Genomic DNA, 22,667 nt, shown 5'->3' with positions numbered 1-22,667 from the left:
TCAGCAAGCATCAATTAATGTTCAGTATTGGGTGCATTCCTGTTCAAAAATATACACTAAAAAAGTGCATCAATGAGCAGCGAGAAGGATGAGTCACATTACATTAGCCAATATGAAAACGTACAAAATGTGAATACTTTCAAAAACTATTTTGCAGATGTTTTTTTTTTTTTTTTAAAGCAAGGCCAGAAAAATAAACCCAAAGGAAAACCATGTTTAGTCAGCATAACACTTTTTAAAAGAACATGAATTTAACACTGTTTGATAAAGTACAACAGCAAAGCATGAGGCATCCCATATGAGTATTATAATTTATTTATTAATTTCTTTTCTGGAAATGTCTTCTTAAATCCTTTGTTTTAAGAACGTTCTGAGATGCTAGACTTGAATGCCTTGTACAGCTTGTTTTATATTTTCTAGCAGGGCCTTGTTCTCTGGACTCTGATAGTGATCTTGATTCGTGTACATGTCCGTTAACGTGGTCACGTATGCGTCAAAGTTCTGTTCGCTCATCGGCTCCTGTCAAACACAGAGGGAAGATCCTGTCAGATAAAATACAGTATGTGGAAGATGATGACAAAACAGGACTCTCGGTAATACACCTTTGAGAATTAAGTAATAAATTCTAATTACATCATAAGTTCTTCAATTTATTGCTATTCCTGTATACAATTCACAGGATGCAAAATTATAGTAGAGAGAATTCAAATTGATTGAAATTCAAAGAAATGAATGTAACAGTAAATGCAGTTTAAGGTCATTATAAATGGCCAAAAACATATGGGCTATTTGCAGAAACATTCAAGGATAATAATCAGTTTAGTTTTCATAATGCACACTGTTTTAAAGCAGCATTATGGAAATGTTTTTGCTGTAAATATTACAATCAATATTAAAATAATTAAAAGAAAATGGCACATATTGAGAATCAGGGAAAACATAATAATAGCATGATGTAAATGTGTTTTTTTTTTTCATAAAAACTTTGTGACTTTAATTTCAAATATAATTTTGTATTGCAATTCAAAATCCGGTGTGTGGATTTAATTCAGTTGAAACAGAGAGTTCTTTCAATTCTTAAATTGCAAATTTTGCAAACCCTGATATGAATTCTGGAGCTTCAAACTATTTGTTCCAGCCACAATAAAACCTTCATTAAAAGAAACACGATGTAAACATCAACACAGGTAAACATCATTTATTCAATTCAGTCTAAATTGAAATTTCTGGATTCAGTAGCATTCACTAATGGGAAAATATGCGAAGGACTAAAGCTGACTGAATGGTTATTAAAAACTGATCCAGTGAAAAGTCAGTATTAAGCATGAACAACAAAATCTATTCAGGTGGACATGAATGAATGAAAGAATAAATCATTAATGACTTTCAACATGATTAACACCAACTGAGAGCTCAGCCACAAATTCAATTTACTGACATAAACAATATAGTATTCACACCTAGGGGTGGGCGATATGGGGAAAATATCATATCACGATTTTTTATAGAAATATCACGATTCACGGTTTTTATCACGATTCTTTGTTAGTTTTACTATTTTGGTTTTACAAGTTGTCTGAGCATTACAGCCAAACTAGAAAGACAAAGATGCATGGCAGATATTTAGGCCAAAGTGGGCGAAGATAAAAAATCTTTGTCATTATTTTATTTTTCTTATTAAAAAATAAGAACAAAGATACACATTACAAATACACATAATAAACAAATAAAACAAACAGTGCTTTATTTTCAGGTACAATAGGTGTATTTAGCAGAGCATTCAATTAAATTGAATGAACAAATATAAAAATAAAACACTATATAGACTGATTCCTAAAGCAACTGTATTAAAGTTTTTCAGTCAAGAATAGAGAGTGATTTTTCTCTTTGTGTTTTGTTGTTTTGTTAACGTTAAATGAATAGTTCCCCCACAAATTAATATTCTGTCATCTGTCTGTCAATTCTGTCATAATGTTTTATTTTTATACCATCATTTACTCAAAAGTTGTTTTAAAACGGAATGAGTTTCTTTCTTCTGCTGAACATAAATGCTATTTTGAAGAAGGTGGAAAACCAAACAGTTGCTGGTCCTCAGTGACTTCCATAGGATTTTTCTTTCCTATTATCAAAGTCAATGTGGACCAGCAACTGTTTGGTTTTCCACTGAGTAAATAATGACAGAAATTAAATTTTAGGGTGAACTATCCCTTTAATGACAGTCGACAGCACGTTTAGTGTCCTGTCCCTTTAAGAGCTGCACGCATCTAATATACAGTACAGGCATGCATCCGTTTCTCTCTTAACTAGTGCTATTTACTTTCATTTTAGAGATAACCAACTCAGTCTGTATGTAAACCTTGTGTGTTTTGACAGTATTAGCGCAAAATATAACTTAGTTGAGTAATCAGGCGCTGTTAGACAGGCGTTTTAGTGCGCGCGAATTAAACATTTAACCAGCAAGGCTTGTGTGCAAATAATGTACTTTTGCGATCGCGAATAAGTGCAGTGTCCTGTCAGAGTAACTCTACTGCTGTATGTCGTGTTGTACAGTATATAGAGACGGCGGCGTCAGAACTGTATTTGACAATGTGCGCTGTAGCGCGATACTACGATATTTCTTAAAAAGCAGATCGTGGAGACATTTTTATCGTCCACGATCAAAAATCGTCATATCGCACACCCCTATTCACACCATACAAAAAGTCATATGGAAAGGGTAGGAGTTAAACTGTGGTCTTACTCTCTGATGTAAACAGCTGTTATGTCTAACTGGAGCCTCTTTATGAAGTGATTTCTAGAGGTAAAAACAAAAGTGTATTAGCTTACAGCAAATGACATGTTCAATACATACAAGACCTGGCCACTTCTGTCTAAACACCTAAGACACATCTGGAAAAGCTTTTTGTTTTGTTTCAGATTTTGCTAAGATGTTGGCAATGAGTAATGTGATGCTATATGATGACATCTGCTATTAAAGCAGCTAGTAGCCAGTTTTGCATGACATTTTGTATGTAAAAAGGATAAGCATTGATTATTCTTATTTGATAAAAGTAGCACAAGTTCAGTGAACTTGAATAATAAACAAATGTTAACTATTCAAGTTATAAGCTTATACATTTGCAACCTGTTTTAACCATGTTGAATATATGATTTACAATTAAATTAACATTATAGTTTCAATTTAAATTAAATGCAGTTAACTTAAACATGCTTTTTGACCCACTCAAGTGTGACTTAAGTTAATATTTTATGTCATTTCATAATCATAATCATTTCTATTGTCCTGTGCAATTTAGTACATTTAAATTATATTAACTTTAAATGTAATAATGATTAACAAACTACAGATAAAATTATAATCAAGTTTTTGTGCTTAAGTATGTTAGTCAAAGTAAGTGTAGTTCTTTAAAATCTTTACAAAATATTAATAAAATATAATTATTTAAATTATACTTTAAATTACATAAAATACATAACTTTCAATTTGACATTAAGTCATGAAAATGTCTGGTTACACTTTATTTTAAGGTGTCATTGTTACAGTGTAATTATACATTTAAGTACTGAGTAATATTAATTAAATACATGTACATACTATATGGTTAGGGTTAGGTTTAGGGTTACTTGCATACAATTATGCATAATTAATTGTCATTTTAATAGTAAGTACATGTAACGTGTAACAAGGACACCTTAAAATAAAGTGTCACCGTGTATTTCTTTGTAAGTGCACTTAAGTGGCCTTTTATTTAATTAATATTAGATTACCTGCAAGTACAGTGTTTTTTATTTTTTATTTGCTTTTAAGATCTGAAGTACTCTACAAGTGCACATTCAAGGGATGTAGGTGGGAAAATGTGACTTCTTTAAGTTCAGCAGTAAACTTTCCAAATGAAGTGTAAATCGAAAGAAGAGAGAAAAAAAGTTACAAATGGCACTGTTTCCTGAGAATAAGCGTCATTTAAATCTTTAAGAAACAACCAATCAGCATTGTCGAAGAAACTGAACACAAAATGAGTGAGCCATGTCAGCTTAAAACTCTATAAACAATAATCAACACTGTCTGTGATTAATGAAATAGACATACAATAATATGAGCCACAGCAACTCAAATATTACCAAGAACTCAGTAGAACTGACTGTATCAGTTCAGTGGTTTGCCACTGAGTTTGACAAAATATGACAATCAGTGAACAAGCTATGGAGATTCAAATAAGATTATGACTGAAAAATGTCTTTACCTAGTTGAGATGAATGAAAGTTTTGATCAGAATGTATACGCTTCTAAATCTGTGGGACTGATTTGAAGAACATGTTTTCAAGCTAACTTGTTGCTGAATAAATCAGCTTGAGATAAAACCAGCCTGACCGGGAGATCAGCTAAGACCAGCATAGCATCTTAGGCTGGTTTATGCAGTTTGTATAAGCAGAGCTGGTACCATTTAACAACCATTCAATAAATGCCAACCTGGTCTCCTAAAAATGTGTACCTCTGTGCACTTTATGTGCAACACCGTTTTTATGTACCTAAATGCACATTTGCCGCAGTTTCAAAGAGAAATGCCCACTGAGTGACGCTAAAACACGGGTTCAATATGTAAACCCTAGCACGTTTTTATTATGTTGATATAGGTACGTATTGCTGTGTTTTTATTACGTTGCTTCAGGTACGTACTGCGGCGGTTTAGAATTCAAATATCCGGGGACCGTCACTAAAAAGGAATGCTCTATCGTGTTGGAAATATGCCCTACACCAAACCAAACCCTAAGCCTACCCGATAGTGTTGACAAATGCAAAACTGATAAAAAAACGTATATTTGTTAATGCAACTGTGCCATTTGAACTTCCCTATTATGCAGATTTAAAGTGCTTTCACGACCCGTGGATACACAGGATTTGAACCGGCGCTCCTCTCGTCTCAAGTACATCTCTGTACTCCGTGAGCTACCGAACAAACCTACCATCTCTGAAAACCCATAGATATGAAGCTGGATATATGCGACGCTAATGTTCAAAAGCATAATTTTTCAAATCTCCCAGCATATTAATATTGTTTTGAAGTCATAGCATGATATTCCTCAAGTAATTGTGCGAAAATTACGCTTTTTTTAATCGAAACTGTAAATTTGTGTGAAAAGGAATAAAGGTGTCAGAGCTTTACTGCCTCTAGTGTTCATTTCTTTTGAAAACTGCAGTGATATGCACTTATTGGTACGTATTTCGCGTCTCGCAAAAAATGCACCCAGGTACATAAATGCCATGAGACCAGGTAGATAAATACACAAATTCAGATTGCACCAATTGACTCCTGCAATTTTCCACCTATGGACTAGTTTGAAGCAGAGACTATTATGCTAAATTTGCTGAATGTACCAAGAACGGCGGCCTCAAGTCCAATAAAGTTATTTTTATTTTTTCTAAATGGACAGAATAAAGTAATATGCTCTTTTTCCACGACTTGTCCTCTATCGGTTGGGGATGGTGGCCCTTACCATATGAGGTAGCTGGATATTAGCTAAACTGTTTATCAGTGAATGGCTGAGGCTGGCCAGCTCATGCAGGAGAGATTCATTTTGCTGTTCAATCACCTTGTTTTCTTCCTCTAAGGACTTCAGATTAGACTCCATTGTGGTAATCTGTGGGACATGAATCGGCAGATGTGTTAAATCTATTGTGATAACGTCTTCAGAGCATAGCACCATCAATTATTGTCTTGTTTGTTTTAAGTAAGACTGCAGTAAGTATATTGTGGGGTTGAAATGCTTGAAATTAAATGATTGATGGGAAGAAATGTCTCACTCAGTTCACTTTCACCCAAATGCTGCATTTATACTGAAAGACCTAATGTACTGTTTTTTTATATATTCAAATATACACTTGTGTTCAAAAGTTTTTGGTCAGTAATGTTTTTAAAAGAAGACTCCTATGTTCACTAATGCTGCATTTAATGCAAAACGCAGCAAATCAGCATATCACAATGATTTCTGAAGGATCATGTGACACTGAAGACTGGAGTAATGATGCTGAAAATTCAGCTTTGATCATAGGAATACATTACATTTTCAAATAGAAAACAGTTATTTAAAATTTAAAAAAAAAATGACAATATTACTGTTTTTATATATTACTTTTTATATACATGCAGCCTTGGTGAGCATAAGAGACTTTTCCAAAAAAAACAAAAACAAAAAACAACGTAATTATTCCAAACATTGACTGGTAATGTACTCCGTTAATACTCCTATATTATGGAGGACAAAACTCATTCTATAAATACCCTTACCTGTGTTCTAAGTTTGATCATATCTGCCTTCACCTGTGAATTTGATTCATTTAAATCTTTAATATCTTCATCCAGCTGTTTAACATCTACGTCACAGTCTAAACCTGGAGTGAGAACAGACAAACACAATTTATAGCAGAAAAAGTATACCTACCTGCACATAAAAACACTGTTTTGTTTTGCTGCATGCTAACTAATTGTGCTCGCATAAACTCTCAGTTGGTTTGAATTATTTCCAAGCTTTAAAAACCATGATATGTATAATTGGTATCATTACAGCCATGCAGATACTGTCATCAGCTGCATTTTTAATTAACGTGAAACATCTTGGTGACTGAGCTCTACAGTGTAATGTACTTTTACCATTGCTTGATTGCTGTTTTATTGTGAGCATCTCCACTCCTGAGAGTCTGGCTTTCTTCATTGCTGCTGTGGCACGTGGACAACCAGAGAGACTGTAAAAATAAGGGAGCATGAAATATTGATTAACACTTTTGATATCTAAAAATATAGTATACATTACTGATCAAAGGTTTGGGATCAGTGCGATTTTTTTTTTATTTTTTTATTATTAATTTAAACAAATGAATACCTTTATTCAGCAATAACACATTTAATTTTGACAGTAATCGTTTATAATGTTACAAAAGATTTCCATTTAAAATAAATGCTGTTCTTTTGAACTTTCCATTCATTAAATAATCCTTAACAAAAATGAATTACAAAAATATTAAGCAGCAAAAACAGTTATGGTAAATTGTAATAATATTTCACAATATTACTGTTTTATTGTATTTGTGATCTAATAAATGCAGCCTTGATGAGGATAAGAGACATCTTTCAAAAACAATTAAAACTCTTACTGACCTCAAAACCTTTAAAAATACTGAACTGTTTTAATCACTATTCAGTGTGTTACGATTAATGCACCTGCTACAGGACTGACACAGCACCAGAGGGCGCTCTCACCTAAATCGGCTAGTGCTGTTTAGAATAGCATACTATCATACTTCTCTTAGCTCTGTCTGCAGTATGTATACTGTTCGCTTGCACAGTATGCATTTTCTGTATGCATGGGATACTCCAAAAAAAAAAAAAAAGTTTACTACATATTATGTTGTATACTATGTATTATGCGAAATAAAATTATATGCACAGCAACACAGTATGCAGTACACTAGTATTACATTCACAACATTACCCTGAAAGCATTGCTAACATCAGTTCATGATTTTCTGTTAGCGTATTGTTGTGCTCTCATCTGTAACGTTTGTTTATCAGTGTCCATGGAGGCGTGAAGAGAAGCACACAACAAAGATAATCCGTTGCACGAACTTTACTTAGTAAAGCATTACTTTACAACAGCAGGGTTTATGCTCTTGCCCAGTGCTGATGGGTTTGACTACAACCATCCACACCGGAGCCTGCGAGCATACTGACGCTAAACATAAACAACTAGTGAACTAGTCCCCGTGTAATGACGTAATAGCATCTAATTGGACAATACAGAACTCATTATTAGAATATAAGAAATAACTGTAACTCACCTTATATTTAATTAACTAATACTATAACACCACCCCCCTTTTTTTAAGCTTGGCAGAGTCCCTTCTGCACTACTGAGGCTGAGAAATTAACTTTTCTTCTTTTTTTTTTTTTTTTTTTTGTTAGTCCATATAACGACTTGGGGCCCGAACAAGTCGCCCCCTTTTTGTCTTCGTCCCCTCTTTTCCACAGAGATCTGGATCACTGTTAGAATCCATTGTGAGAAGGGTCTGAGGCTCTTTTGACAGAGGGTGAATTATTTGACGCTTCTGCCGCCGTGACTACCCGTTCCTGGGCAGTTTTTGGAACCAATGAGCCTTCCTCAGTGCCGGTGTATTTCCGTCGCGGTCGCTGCATCCAGGTAGGGATCTGATTACTTAGATAGGGTTGCAACCGATCATTATGCAGTACTCTCTCACTTCGTCTGTCTTTGACTCGGTAGAGCACTGGTCCAAGGCATTCTGTGATAACGAATGGCCCCTGCCATGGAACTTGAAGTTTTGGACTGTACCCCTTTTTCCAGCTACTGACCCTCACTAAAACAAGATCACCCACATCGTAGGGCTTCTCTCTGGCTCGTAAGTCATAGACCTTCTTCTGGCGCATCTGAGCAGAGTGTAAGTTCTGGTGTGCTACTTAATGAGCATGCTGCAGGTTAGCTTGCAGTTAATAAACAAACTCAGGTGTGTCTTTAGCTTCCCTGGTAACTTCAGCTGTCCTTAGCCAGATGTCATGTGGCTGGAAAACTTCTCGCCCCAGCATCAGCATCAGCTGATTCGGTGTGAAACCTGTCGCCGAATGCACAGTGCTCCTGTATGCCGCAGTGAGTAGGGGAAAGATGTTCATCCCAATTCCGTTGACTTTGATCCATGGAACACCATATCATCTGCAATAATGTTCTGTTGAATCTTTCCACTTGCCCGTTTGAAGCTGGATGATATGGTGTGGTCCTGGTCTTGGTGACTTGTAGCAGGCGACAAACTTCATCGAACAGTGAGCTCTCAAAGTTCTGTCCTTGGTCAGTGTGAATTTCAAGGGGAACATCAAAGCGGGAAATAAAGTCAAACACCAACCTCTTTGCGGTTGTCTCAGCTCCTTGTTCGGGGATAGGGAATGCCTCTACCCAGAGGGTAAACTGGTCGATTATAACGAGGATGTACCGGTTGCCTGACTTAGATTCTGGAAATGGTCCTAGGACATCAAGGTGGAGAAAAGGCGCACATCATTTCCCACATTGTACCAGTGGTAAGGACTGCGGAGGCACATGAGTGTCTTTTCCTCCCCTGCATGACCTGCTTGTGCTGGATTATGACATGCTTGGAGAACCTCATTCTTCAGGGAAGCAGGAACAAGTAAGCGCCGAGGTGACATACCTCCAGTGACATCATCCCAGCGGTAATAGAGGATCCCATCTCTCATCTCCACTTGAGACCAACACAACCAGTACTTGCGAACTGCTGGGCTCAGCATCATGACTTCTTCCTAAGCAGGCAAAGAACCATCAGACATCCATTGCCTTCAGATATATAGGCTGGGATGAGTTCTGAGCCCATAAAAACTTTGCCAGAGGCATGAATGGTGAAGTCAGCAGCTTTTAAGAAATCTAAACCCAGGAGTAGGGCATCACGAATTGACGCAATGCAAACTGTCCACTCCAACACTTTTGTGCCTATTCTGAATTCCACTTTCACTCCACCTGTTGCTGACATCTCCCTTCCAGTTTCTGCATTTCGGACACACCTTTTTCAGTCCTGCAGGTGATTTAACAGGTAATTTGCTGCATGTTTCTTCAGACATGATTGTGGCCTCAGGACCCGTGTCTATAACTGCATTAACAGGTATGCCATCAACACTCAGCAAGATCATTAAACTGGGCCCTCGACTCTCAGCTCTGCTTACATGTACAATGGATGGACTTTGCTCTGCTTGTTTGGAGCTTTTTTTTTTGGCTCCATTTTGGTCACAGTATTTGCACGGGGACTTGTAGATGGACTGGGGGACCGTGAGCAGTTCCTTTTGTAATGTCCTTCCTCCCCACACTGAAAACATGGCCCACTAGCAGCTCTGGTGGGGGATACTCGACGTGTCCTCCCCCTCTAATCGAAATCGCATCCAAGTGTCGCTTTAAAGTTGTGTTCGTATGATGAAACTAGCCGCTGTGCCTCATCCAGTGATACGGGTCACGGTTCATAACTTCGTATGACTTACATAACTTCATAACTTCGTATGACTTACATTTCACTGCTGGTTATACTCTGTATAATTGTGTATGTGACAAATACAAATCTTGAATCTTGTATGCCACTTTCTGGTTGCGCAGCCCTTTGAGAAAAGCATCAGCAGCAATTTGCTCCCTGAGCTCGATGTCAACTCCAGGATAAGCCAAAATGACTAGCCTGTGAACCTCCTCAGCGAACTCTGAAACAGTTTCTTTAGACTGGCGCAGTTCCTCAAGTCTCCTCCTTGCTGTGGTGGGAGGCTCTTTTTGGCCAAATCGGAAAGCCAGCTGTTCTTTCAGCAGAAAGTAATCTTCACGAATGTGTTCAGGTAATGAGCACAAATATCTAACAGCAGTGCCTCTTAGACATTCATGCAGTTTATCCACACTCTCTACTGCACTCCATCTGTAAATAACAGCTCTGTGCTCAAAAGGAATGATAAAAGAGTCTCAGTCATCCTTACCATCGTAAGTGTCAAGTTTAGCTTTAGGTCCATCTGGAGCACGACCATAAAGGGCTGTGAGATGATGGGTGGGCGTTGAAGCAGTGAAAGGTGCATGCATGTGTGGGCCCAAGTTGAATGAGCCATTATAACGGCTGGGTCCCTGTGCACAGCTTCTGGGTCTCACATCGGGGTCAGGTGTCAATTAATTTTGACTAGCTGGGGTTCGTACATGTCTGTCAATGACAGCGAGCTCAGCAGCAAAAAGTTGTTCAGCATCTGAAGGCCCTGTTGCATCTCTGTTTGTCACAAGGGTTCTATCTGGGGCAGATGAAAGTTTGGCAGTGTTGTCACGTGGGTGTGGACCACGTGTGTCCTTGTTAGCATGGGGCTGCTGCGTGAGAGTTAACAAACAATTCTCTGTAGCTTCCAGTCTTTCGAGCAGAGGTGAAATTGCATTTTGGAGTTGTGTATTTTGTTGTGACAGCACAGCCTGTAGCCAGTGTAGTGGGTCTGGGGCAGCTGATGCTCCAAGTGAGACGTCTGGATCAGTTGAATCCATCTTGTATAACAATTGAGAGTGACACTGCTCCAACTCTTAATTTTTGTTGAGTTAAGGTTTTATTTATAATATTTATTTATTAATATGGAAGTATATTCTGCTCCATGAGTTGTAATGTAACTTTTCAAGGCTGTATCATAGTGTCTATGAAACAGGTAGCCAAAAACAGCACTTGATTTGGCAAACTTCCAGCGCCGCACCTCTCTGCTGGGGGGAGGGGAATTCCATGCTGCTTTTATCTCCGTGCAAGAACAATTAATGCGACAAAGAAACGTGTCAATCAGTCTTTAATACTACTGCACAATGGCGTTTTGCAGCTTATAATGTCCATAGAATCACAACGGATGCCCCAGCAGTTCATAACACTCACAAGTCGTTGATAGTTTTCTATCGCGCTCAACTTCTGACACCACTTGTTGTACTCTCGTCTGTAACGTCTGTTGCTTTTTGTGACATGAAAGAAATTAATGAATAAGCCTACCTTTTTTAGATGTATTTAACTGGGATTTGCTTTTCAATTTGACTTAACTACATTCAAAATAAATTTTAATGAAAGTATGAGAGATTATTATTTTTGTTTGTTTGTTTAACCTTCTGTGGGTCAGGAAACTGCCGCTGACGTGTCCAGAGCCGTCACAGCCTGGAGTAGGACACGACATGCCATCCGTCTTCCCAGCCTTCCATGTGAACTGGGATCCATTAATATAGCTATCCTTCTGTCGTTTGGCTGCTAGAGGGCAGCCCGACGCACTGCGGTGTGACGCATATTTGCCCGTTATGTGACCCTGACCGTCACATCCAGGGACTGGACACCTGAAAACATAAACATAATCTACTGTTTCACTGTACTGGGATCTCTTTCAGACAAAATACAAAACAAAAATAACACTGCTTAACGCCACCTAGCAGAAGCTGATTTATGTTAACCTCAGTATATATTCAATATATATATATAACTTTTTGCCGCCTTATATTGTCTAGCAACTGGAACGTGTCTCTTTAGTGTCCTAAAAGAGCATTTTACACCTGAATAGTGCATTTTACTACCTAAGTACTTCCTGAGGTTAACCTAATTGTAACCTAAGTTATAGTTTTATGTTAGTCCTTGCATTTTTATTAACTAACATTAACAAAGATGAATAAACACTATAGAAAAAAATGTTGCTCAATGTTTGTTAATGGTTAGATAATGCATTAACTAATGGAACTGTACTGTGAAGTGTTACCTACTCGTATTGCTTTAACTTGATATTAAACTTGATTTTTAAAATTCAATTTTTTTATATTAATTTTAAACATTTGTTTCTGTTGAACATTTGCTGTGAATGTAGTCTGTTAAATGGAGTTGGTAAGCACTATATTAAATAATTATGGTTTTGATGTCACTTCATAGCAGAGGTGGATGCAGATGAAGTTATTGTGGTTTAAATGCATTGAATCGGTACCTGATCGGCTCCTGGTCTTCCTTGTCCTCTTTACTGTGTGTTATCTTTATTCCAGTCTTCCGAGCCCGTGGACATCCTGACAAACTGAGGAAAAACTGTCGTTACCTCAGCCATTACGAAAATTACACTTTAGCTTACTTAAAAAAAAAAAAAAAAAAAATATTTTTTTTGAGTACTTATTATGGAAATAAGATGCTTCAAAAGAGTGAACTAAATGCAAGGTTTTCAGACACTTAACTGCATGGTGTTTACAGCTGAATGAAAATGCACTACGGTTTTAACATATTCAATGCATATAGCTGAACTTTTGAGAGTTTTTGACCCACTTAAGTAGGACTTGAGTACATTTTTATGTGTAATTTATAATTACTGTCTATTGAAATATGGTTAAAGCGAACTGCAGAATGTACTGACAAACACTTATCGTAAATTAAAATATACTTTACTGTCATTTATATTGAAACTTGAATTTAAATCTATTTGCAATTACATGTTTGTAATGCCAAAGTTGTGATTTAGTACATTTAACCCTTGTACTCTGTTTGTTTGGGGGTGACACTCATACTGTTTGGGGTCTCCAGAGTCCCCAGGGGCGAGAATGTGTGAGAGTAATTGTATCTGTTCTGCATTGTGAACGTGTGGGAGGGTTATCACTTCATTTTTGTGTATTTTGTGGTCTGCATTGTGGTGGATTTATTGATTTTATTTGACAAATTGAAAAGTAAAGGTATCTATTTTATCGTTTCCCCATTCATTTCAATGTGGGGTCTCCAGAGACCCCAAACATGATGAGAGTGACTTTTTTTTCACACCAACATGCAACCAGATATCAATCCAGTTTAATTTTTTATATTTGTAGAGCTACCAAGTGTTGGCAACTACACACAGTCTCATGCCATTTTTATTTATTTATTTAATTTTATTTCAGCAAAAGATGGTGTCAAAAGTACCCCAAACAAGGGTTAAATTATATTAACTTTAAATGCAATATCAAATAAAATTACAATTAAAATATTTTATGTGGGCTTTAATATGTTAGCCAACACATCAAAATAAGTGTACTTATTTGCTTTTAAATGTATTCTGTAGTAAAACTTTTAATTTGACATTTTTGCAAAGTGAACCTTGAAATTGATTTGCATAGTCATGAAAGTGAACTCTCACTAGTACACTTACAGTAACTGGCTTTTCATTAATATTATATTATCTGCAAAGACTTCTTTTTTTTTTTTTTTTAACAAGGGTCTGCATGCACATTACCTTCTGTGTGAAGCGTAGTTGCCAGTGATATGTCCCGAGCCATCACAGCCCGGGGTCGGGCACCTGGGACAGAAATACACGCTGTTACTGCCCAGCATGCAAAAGAGCAGCCCTGATGTAATATTAAAAGCATTTTCAGAAAAATCAATATTACCTCACACAACCGCCTTTTACAAACCTTCCAAATAAAAGTCTTCATGATTTGTTAAATAAAGGTAAAGCTTATTGAAATATAGGAAAGGAGCTTCATAGCCTGAGGCAGTGCATTCATTACATTCACAATAAAAAGTGTTCAATAATCGCATACAAAACTGCTGTAAGCTTCTTTTTAACTACTTTTATTATTTGTCTAACATTATCATTTGTTATATTACTTATGTCTGGTTTCCCCTGTTTTGTGTCAAGTCACCTTTATTTATATAGCACTTTTAACTATACAGATTGTGTCAAAGCACTTAACAGTATCAAATTGGAGGATAGAGTGTCAGTAATGTATAATAATAAGATTAAACATTACAATTTTCAGTTAAAGGCATTTCATTTTTGAATTCAGAGATGTCATTGTCTAGCTCAGTTTAGTTTAAATAGTATCTGTGAAATCAAACTGATGATAATTGCTAGAAATTAAGTGTCCCGAACTGAGCAAGCCAGAGGCGACAGCAGCAAGGAACCAAAACTCCCTCTGTGACAGAATGGAGAAAAAAAAAACCTTAGGAGAAACCAGACTCAGTCGGGGGGCCAGTTCTCCTTTTGTGTTTAAGGATGTTTATGTTTAAGTGTACTTCTTTTTCACAAGGGAACCTCAATAGTTCAACTCTGTTGTGGGGATAAAAACAACAGTTATCAGTTTTGTTAAATTATTATACACTCACCTAAAGGATTATTAGGAACACCATACTAATACTGTGTTTGACCCCCTTTCGCCTTCAGAACTGCCCTAATTCTACGTGGCATTGATTCAACAAGGTGCTGAAAGCATTCTTTAGAAATGTTGGCCCATATTGATAGGATAGCATCTTGCAGTTGATGGAGATTTGTGGGATGCACATCCAGGGCACGAAGCTCCCGTTCCACCACATCCCAAAGATGCTCTATTGGGTTGAGATCTGGTGACTGTGGGGGCCATTTTAGTACAGTGAACTCATTGTCATGTTCAAGAAACCAATTTGAAATGATTCGAGCTTTGTGACATGGTGCATTATCCTGCTGGAAGTAGCCATCAGAGGATGGGTACATGGTGGTCATAAAGGGATGGACATGGTCAGAAACAATGCTTTCAGTCAAAGTTGCTCTTCTATCAGCTTGTTTTTCCCTTTTCACACCATTCTTTGTAAACCCTAGACATGGTTGTGCGTGAAAATCCCAGTAACTGAGCAGATTGTGAAATACTCAGACCGGCCCGTCTGGCACCAACAACCATGCCACGCTCAAAATTGCTTAAATCACCTTTCTTTCCCATTCTGACATTTAGTTTGGAGTTCAGGAGATTGTCTTGACCAGGACCACACCCCTAAATGCATTGAAGCAACTGCCATGTGATTGGTTGATTAGATAATTGCATTAATGAGAACTTGAACAGGTGTTCCTAATAATCCTTTAGGTGAATGTAGCTATCATTATTATTTTTGTGTGGCACATTTTTTTTTTCATATTCTAAAATTGATTCCCTGTAAAACAATTATAGTGTGACACAATGATATGTGTCAACTAAGGCAATTATTATACATTTAACAGGGCTAGAACAACCGGAACAAACAAAAAAGTCAAATTTCAAACTTACTGTGACTCACTGTCTCTGTAGAAACAAATATCAAGCACGGTGGACATTATGCATAAATATAGGCATTTAGTAAGCTAATCACATAATGATTAAAGTAATATTTCAAGAATAAACTATTGATAAACTCATATTTGTTGATCACTAATCTGAATTGTTGGTTTATTTCACTGTTGTTGTGAAATGTTGTGAAATCTCATTATCTGTGGTAGCTATATGGACCTGGTGTTTTAGGTCTGAAGTGGGATAACATTATTTTTTGAAAACAACAGTTTGATCCTTACTTGAGTTCTTGTGAGTTGGTGGCCATCATACTCCGAATGCTTTTATCTGCTAAAGGACAGCCTGAAAGACTAAAAGATTGCATAAGCAGATGTCAGTGAAACAAAAGGGTGGTCAGACTTCCTACTAATACTAAACAACAAACAGTGTTGGGGAAAGTTACTTTTAAAAGTAATGCATTACAATAGTGCGTTACACCCTAAAAAAGTAACTAATTACATTACTTAGATATTTTTTATGGAAAGTAATGCGTTACGTTACTTTTGTGTTACTTTCACATTACTTTCTAAACCTGGGCAGGGCTTGCTTGTTTGTTTTTAATATAAAACGTTTTATTTTAAGCAAATGTAAAAGCCCTTACACACCAAAAAGTGAAATGAATAAGCCTCAGGCTGAAGGAAAAGTAAATTCACCTTTGTACAGCAGAATGCAGGAGAATAAAGTTTAACACTCTTCAGCAAAAAAACAATGAAGCACAAATGTTAGTTTATCTAAAGTAACTTTTGCTTATTAGTATGATTGAAACTTGGTTAATAAAATGGGATTAAATACATTAAGGGTATTTCTGTTATTTAACATATTTAACAGTTTGCATTTCACTGTTTTCATTTTGATAAATACTGAATCTTTTTGTGCAAGTGAGATGAATTAACGCATGTTCACATTTAGTCTAGAACCACAGTTATATGTTTATACACAACACTCTGCACTTACTCCTGATTTCTCTCAACACGGCAACACGAGAGCTGCCAGTCAATAAATGGGAAAACAAAGTAACTGGAGTTACTTATTTGAAAAAGTAATGCGCTACTTTACTAGTTACTTAAAAAAAATCTGATTACATAACTCGCGTTACTTGTAACACGTTACCCCCAACACTGACAACAAACACATACAGACATATTCCACTCAGAAAATACTGCAAATGCAATAAAGCCATGGTGTAAGTGGAGGGGATTTTTGCTCTATATTTTAACCCTCTGAATAGCAAAGCATTTTTTCTTGAAATTAGCACTTATTCCTGGTGAAATATTCAAAGGGTTAACATGGAGAGGCAGTCTCTAAATATTTTCCGACAGCATAGTTGAAGTAAGCTGAAAACAATAAATTAATTGGACTGAATCCACCATTAGAAAATGGAGTCACACCTTCTATGTGAGGCGTAATTACCGGTTACGTGACCACTCCCATCACACCCTGGTGTTGGACATCTGTCTCCAGAAAAAATAGACAGAATGAAAGGCCAAAATCCAAAACATAATAAAGGAAACAAAATATTATATTACCAAATGTAAAAGAAAAATCCTGGTAAAAAATGGCAACACTTCAATCGAGTCCCCACATGAGCATTACAACACCTCTTAAGCGACAGCTCTGGACACGTCAGCAGCCATTAAAAGACCTGAAATGTTTTTATTAGGGCTGCCAATTGGTTTACATTTTCGATCAGATTAATTACATCTGATATTATATATGTTGATTAATCAATCAAATTAATCACAATTCCTGCAGATTCACTAAAACATGAAGGTGCTACTTCAAGCGAAAAATATTTACTGCAATATACAGTGCCCTCCAAAAGTATTGGAACAGTAAAGACAAAATTGCTCTGTTGGCTCTGGAGTCAAGACATTAACAAATATGATTATAAGATGAATATGAGACAAAACTACAGAATGTTACATTTTATTATTGGGTAATTCAACTCATAGATGTTTTACCAGCTAAGAAGTTCAGCACTTTAGAGTTTCATCCCTCTATCTGATGAGAGCATAAGTATTGGAACAGTTACCTCACAGGTCTTTCTAAGTGATCAGCTGTGTCCTGTTGCATTAATTCTTCAGATATTAAAAGCAGGGAATGTGTCGTATCAGTTATATCCATTACTTCTGCATTCTGAATCTTTAATTCGATGATGACACACAAACCAGGATGAAGACGAGGGAGCTGACTTTGAGAGAAAAGAAAGCAATTTGGATGCTAAAAGAAAAGAGGAAGTCAATTAGAGCTCTAGCAAAAACAAAGGGCATGGAGAAATCAAGAGTTTGGAAACCACCAGCAACCAACAACTACCTGATCGGCTGAGAAAACAACAGTAGTTGATGACAGACAAATCATAAAAGCTGTGAAAATGAACCCTAAAAGACTTGTCTGTAAAATCACCAACAACTTCCAGAAAGCTGGGGTGATGCTCTGACAATCTACTGTCCTCAGGAGACTTTGACACAGAATTACAGATGCTACACAGCAAGATGCAAACCTCTGACCAGCACCAAAAATAGAAAGGCAAGATTAGAGTTAGCAAATAAGCACAAAGGTGAGCCAGAAGAGTTGTGGGACTGTGTTTATGGACCGACGAGACAAAGATGAACCTTTATCTAAGTGATGGGAAAGCAAAAATTTGGAAATGATCCCAAGCATACAGCCTCATCTGTAAAGCATGGTGGAGGTGGTGTCATGGCATGGGCATGCATGGCTGTCTCTGGAACAAGCCCTCTCAACTTTACTGATGACTTAATGTATGATGACAGTAGCAGAATGAATTTGGAAGGGTACAAAACCATCTTGCCTACCAATAATCAAGAAAATGCCTCCAGATTCATTGGGAAGTGCTTCATATTGCATCAGGACAATGACCCAAAACACCCTGCCAGTTCAGTCAAGGAATTTATAAGAGCAAAGAAATGGAAAGTCTTAGATTGCCCAAGTCAATCTCCAGATTTAAATCTGATTGAACATGAATTTCACCAGAGTAAAGGCAGAAACTCCCCAAAACAAGCAATAGTTGGAATTGGCTGCATTAAAGGCTGGGAAAAGCATTTCAAAGGATGAGACCAAGAGTCTGGTGATGTCTATGGGTCACAGACTCACTGCTGTGATTGTGTGCAAGGGATCTGCAACTAAATAATAGGGCTGTGTATTGGAAAGAATCTGGCGATACGATACGTATCACGATACAGGGGTGGCAATACGATATATTGCGATACATTGCGATACTGTAAGCAAGGCGATATATTGGGATATTTCTTATTTTAGAAATAGGATATATTTTTAGGAAAGCTGTCATTAAGAGCACACCACTATATGCAAACCTTAGCAATAAATAAATAAATAAAAATTGTTTAACCAGAACACACTGGGATCTGCATTAATCTGCAATAATCAGTCCCTGTAACATTCAACATTATTGAACCACTTTGTGTCAAGGGGGAAAAAATAAAGTGCTTGCAGGATTCTTTAGTTAAATATATGTATATAATGTTTTTTATAAAAAAGACCATATATTTTTTATTTTTACAGTTTAAGTTTACAATTGTAATAAACAATGTCATAACATTTTGATCTGAACAAAAAATTACATCTGCTTAATATCAATGAAAAATAAAGTACTTGCTGGATTCCTAAAGAAAACAAAACAATTGTAAAACAATCAAATAAATACAGATGTTGAACATTCTCAGAGCCTTTCAACTTGGATTTCACAGGTTTTTCAGTTTATATTTATGTTCTGCGTGGAATCGCCGAGACCGCGACGCGAGCACCGCCCCAACCGCCCCTGAATTACGAGAGAAAGCTGCAGCTGCGCAGCGACATTACCACCCGGTAGGCTCTTCAACACGGGATGCGGCAAGCGGATGGACCTAGTTGGCACCCGCGCCGCGGTCCCGGAGCCGACTTTACCACAAAAGCCCAGGATATGACACTTGAGTCGGGATATGAACTCGAAACGAAACAACTGCCATGAATCCTGTATGATTTTTTTTTTTTTTTTTAAATATCGATATTCCGTTTTTGAGAATCGATACAGTATCACCAAACAAAATATCGCAATACTCACGTGTATGGATATTTTCTTACACCCCTACTAAATAATAGCTTTTAATCTTTTATATCTGCCTTATGTTCAACTGTCCCAATACTTATGCTCACATAAATGAGTGAGATGAACTTAAAAGTGCTGTTCTTTTTATTTTGTAAAACATGTATGTGTTGAAACGGCTAATAATAAAATGTGACATTCTGTAGTTTTGTCTCATATTCATCTTTTAATCATATTTGTAAATGTGTCCACAGCCAACAGAGCAATTTTGTCTTTACTGTTCCAATACTTATGGAGGGGACTGTAAGTAACATTCAACCACAATAAGAAACGCTGTCACATTTTAGTAATCCTAAATGCTACTTACATAAATTAAACCATAAAGCATATATTTATTTACATTGCTGCCTAAACGACTGCTAATTTAAGTTAGAAAAATCAAATCAGACTTTTACAACTGGCTACTTTTTTAATCTAAGACAACTGAATCATATCTTTATTGATGCTTTTTGAGAACTGTTTACTCTTGCTTACAACAAAAATAAATACATTTAACTTGATTTGGTGCATTATTAAATGCACTCCATTTTAATTTGTTTATCTTTAAATCGTTAAATGAATCTGTTCAATTGACAGCCCTAATTCGATTACCTTTTTGGTCAGGTAACAGCCTATGCATTGGTACCTAGTTGAACCTGAACTCTGATTGGTTGTTAACGCAAAGTGTTGCCCAAATATCTATGATGTTGTTTTTATCATTTTTATTTCTAGTTCATTGTTTCCAGTTTAGCTTCACTGTCTGCAAAAGTGTGCGAGTCCTAAATCACATCCCATCCTAGAGAGAAGCTGAGCAATGGACGGCTCGAATGAAATGATTTTTTAAATCCATAAAGCATTAAAAAAATAAGTGTACTCAGTGTCCTGACTCTATGTTTATGTTCGATCATGTGGCATGCAGTAGTGCTGAGCTCTAAAGCTGAGAGCAAGAGAAGATAAAGAAGAGAAGAGGAACAGGAAGAGATGGGTGAAGACAGGTGATCGCATCATTCCCATGTGGTGCTTACGTTATCAGGTCCTTTTTGCTTTCTTTGCAAGAAGGAAAGTTTGGTTTGAGACTGGGAATGCCGACATCAGTAGTGTACGTGCTGTCCTCTAAAATGTCCTGGAAGGGATCCAGATCATCAGACTGTAACAACCAAGCCAGAAAGAAAGAGAAAGAGACCGGTTAGTATTTCGTTTTTTTTTTTTTCACCAAAATCTAAAATAATTTTGAACCACTTAGAATTTCTAATTTCGGTATCATTTTTAGGGTCAATATAAATTGTTTTGATACATTTCAAACCCAGTCAGAATCTCCAATGATCTCCAAATAATGGTTATTACTTGCAGTAATACTCACAGTAAATTGTGAAATATAATTACAGTATAAAACAACTGTTTTTTATTTTAATGTATTTTAAAATGTATTTTGTTCCCTTGATGCAAAGCTGAATTTTCAGCATCATTACTCCATTCTTCAGTGTCACGTGATCCTTCAGAAATCATTCTAATATGCTGATTTGCTGCTTGAGAAACATTTCTGATAACTATCATTGTTGAAAACACTTATGCTGCTTCAATTTTTTTTCAGGATTTTTTGATTAATAGAAAGTGCAACAACATTTTATCAACATTTTTAGAGAGTATGTGAAATGCAACAGATGCTATGATAAAAATGTACAATATTGTTTACAATAATGTATTATTATGATACATTGTTGTCATGCGACTTCATCACATTGCTTATTTATTTGAAGAATCACCATCCAGTTATCAGTAACAGAAACTGGTTTTCCATTAGAAAGTTGTCTGCCATGTCTTAAATTGTGGATGTCTTGAGAAAGAATGAACCCCAGCAGATGTTTCTCATCCAGTTCATTTGTCACATCGGAAAAAGGCGGCGAAACTGGATCCAGTATTTCGCAGAGTTTTCTTTGTTATAAGGTGCACATTATGATGTAGGTCATCCTGGTATTTCATCCATAAAGAAAATGTGCTCACTGCAGAATTAGTAACAGTGTTTTTGTATGCTATGTTGAACATAGTTAGATGTGTTTGATAGCAGCAGTTTATTTGTTTTTTCCACTTCCACTTTCTCTTCGACACCAGCTGCCAAACATCAATGCATACTCATTTATACCAGCAAAGAGGCACAGCAATAACCTGCAACAGGGCAAAAGATCTGCCACTAGCTGAAAGTGAATATTTTACAAATCAACAAAGGAGCACATTTTCACATAAATAGACACTTGTGCATATTCGGCCCATTTTTAGGAGACTGTGCCATTGTGCCTGAAGATTTGGGGGATTTTGTATATTTGTACACTTAACTTTTTAAGCAAAGGTTAAATTGTTACTGTTTCAAATAAATAATAATAATAATGAAAAAAAATCCTAATTTCTTCCAACCTAAAGTGTGTACGCTACATCCTCTTCTAAAGGGAATATGCATTATTGTTTTTTTATTATTTACACACTTGTGCTGCCAAGCTGCTGTATAAATGCAATATCACACTCATATTTGTGCAATATGGCTCTTCATCAGCACGGCTGTGATTGTCTACACTACATATCGCATCCCTGCTATATGGACAAAAGTATGGGATACACCTCCTAATAATTGAATTCAGTATTGTCAGTCAGACCCATTGCCACAGGTGTATAAAATCAAGCACCTAGCCAAGTGCATTGTGTGTAAAAGTTGTCAGCACTCTGCTAATTCCATAGCTGAAGAGTTCCAAATGTCCAATGGCATTAATATCAGCACAATATCTGTGTGGCAGGAGCTTCATGGAATAAGTTTCAATGGCAGAGTGGCTAAAGCCTCATATCACCAAGTACGATGGCAAGCATTAAATGGAGTGGAGTCAAGCACACAGACACTGGACTCTGGAGCAGTGGAAACCTGTTCTGTGGAGTGACAAATCACGCTTCTCTGTTTGGCAGTCTGTCTGAGAGAGTCTGAGTCTGGCAGATGCTAGGAGAATGTTAC

The 22,667-nt window shown here is 36.7% G+C and overlaps 1 protein-coding gene across 1 annotated transcript in view; it reads right to left on the bottom strand.

Moving 5' to 3' along the window:
* Positions 1 to 310: 310 nt before the first annotated feature.
* The window catches only part of LOC306886489 (myelin transcription factor 1-like protein), a 116,961-nt gene continuing 94,604 nt past the window's right edge, over positions 311 to 22,667 (bottom strand). Inside the window, exons 12-21 of the mRNA XM_079443627.1 lie at positions 20,701 to 20,822; positions 15,819 to 15,887; positions 13,758 to 13,820; positions 12,498 to 12,581; positions 11,644 to 11,865; positions 6,648 to 6,739; positions 6,285 to 6,388; positions 5,590 to 5,637; positions 2,741 to 2,794; positions 311 to 519 (exon numbers count right to left, since the gene is read on the bottom strand). Of these exons, the coding sequence (XP_079299753.1) occupies positions 379 to 519; positions 2,741 to 2,794; positions 5,590 to 5,637; positions 6,285 to 6,388; positions 6,648 to 6,739; positions 11,644 to 11,865; positions 12,498 to 12,581; positions 13,758 to 13,820; positions 15,819 to 15,887; positions 20,701 to 20,822 (999 nt within the window). The 3' untranslated portion in view covers positions 311 to 378. The remainder of the gene's footprint in view (positions 520 to 2,740; positions 2,795 to 5,589; positions 5,638 to 6,284; positions 6,389 to 6,647; positions 6,740 to 11,643; positions 11,866 to 12,497; positions 12,582 to 13,757; positions 13,821 to 15,818; positions 15,888 to 20,700; positions 20,823 to 22,667) is intronic.

The sequence above is a fragment of the Barbus barbus genome (assembly GCF_936440315.1).
Source record: "Barbus barbus genome assembly, chromosome: 20".
In the NCBI taxonomy this organism is placed as follows: Eukaryota; Metazoa; Chordata; class Actinopteri; order Cypriniformes; family Cyprinidae; genus Barbus; species Barbus barbus.
The sequence above is the reverse complement of the archived record's forward strand: the minus strand, read 5'-3'. Positions and strand labels throughout refer to the sequence as shown.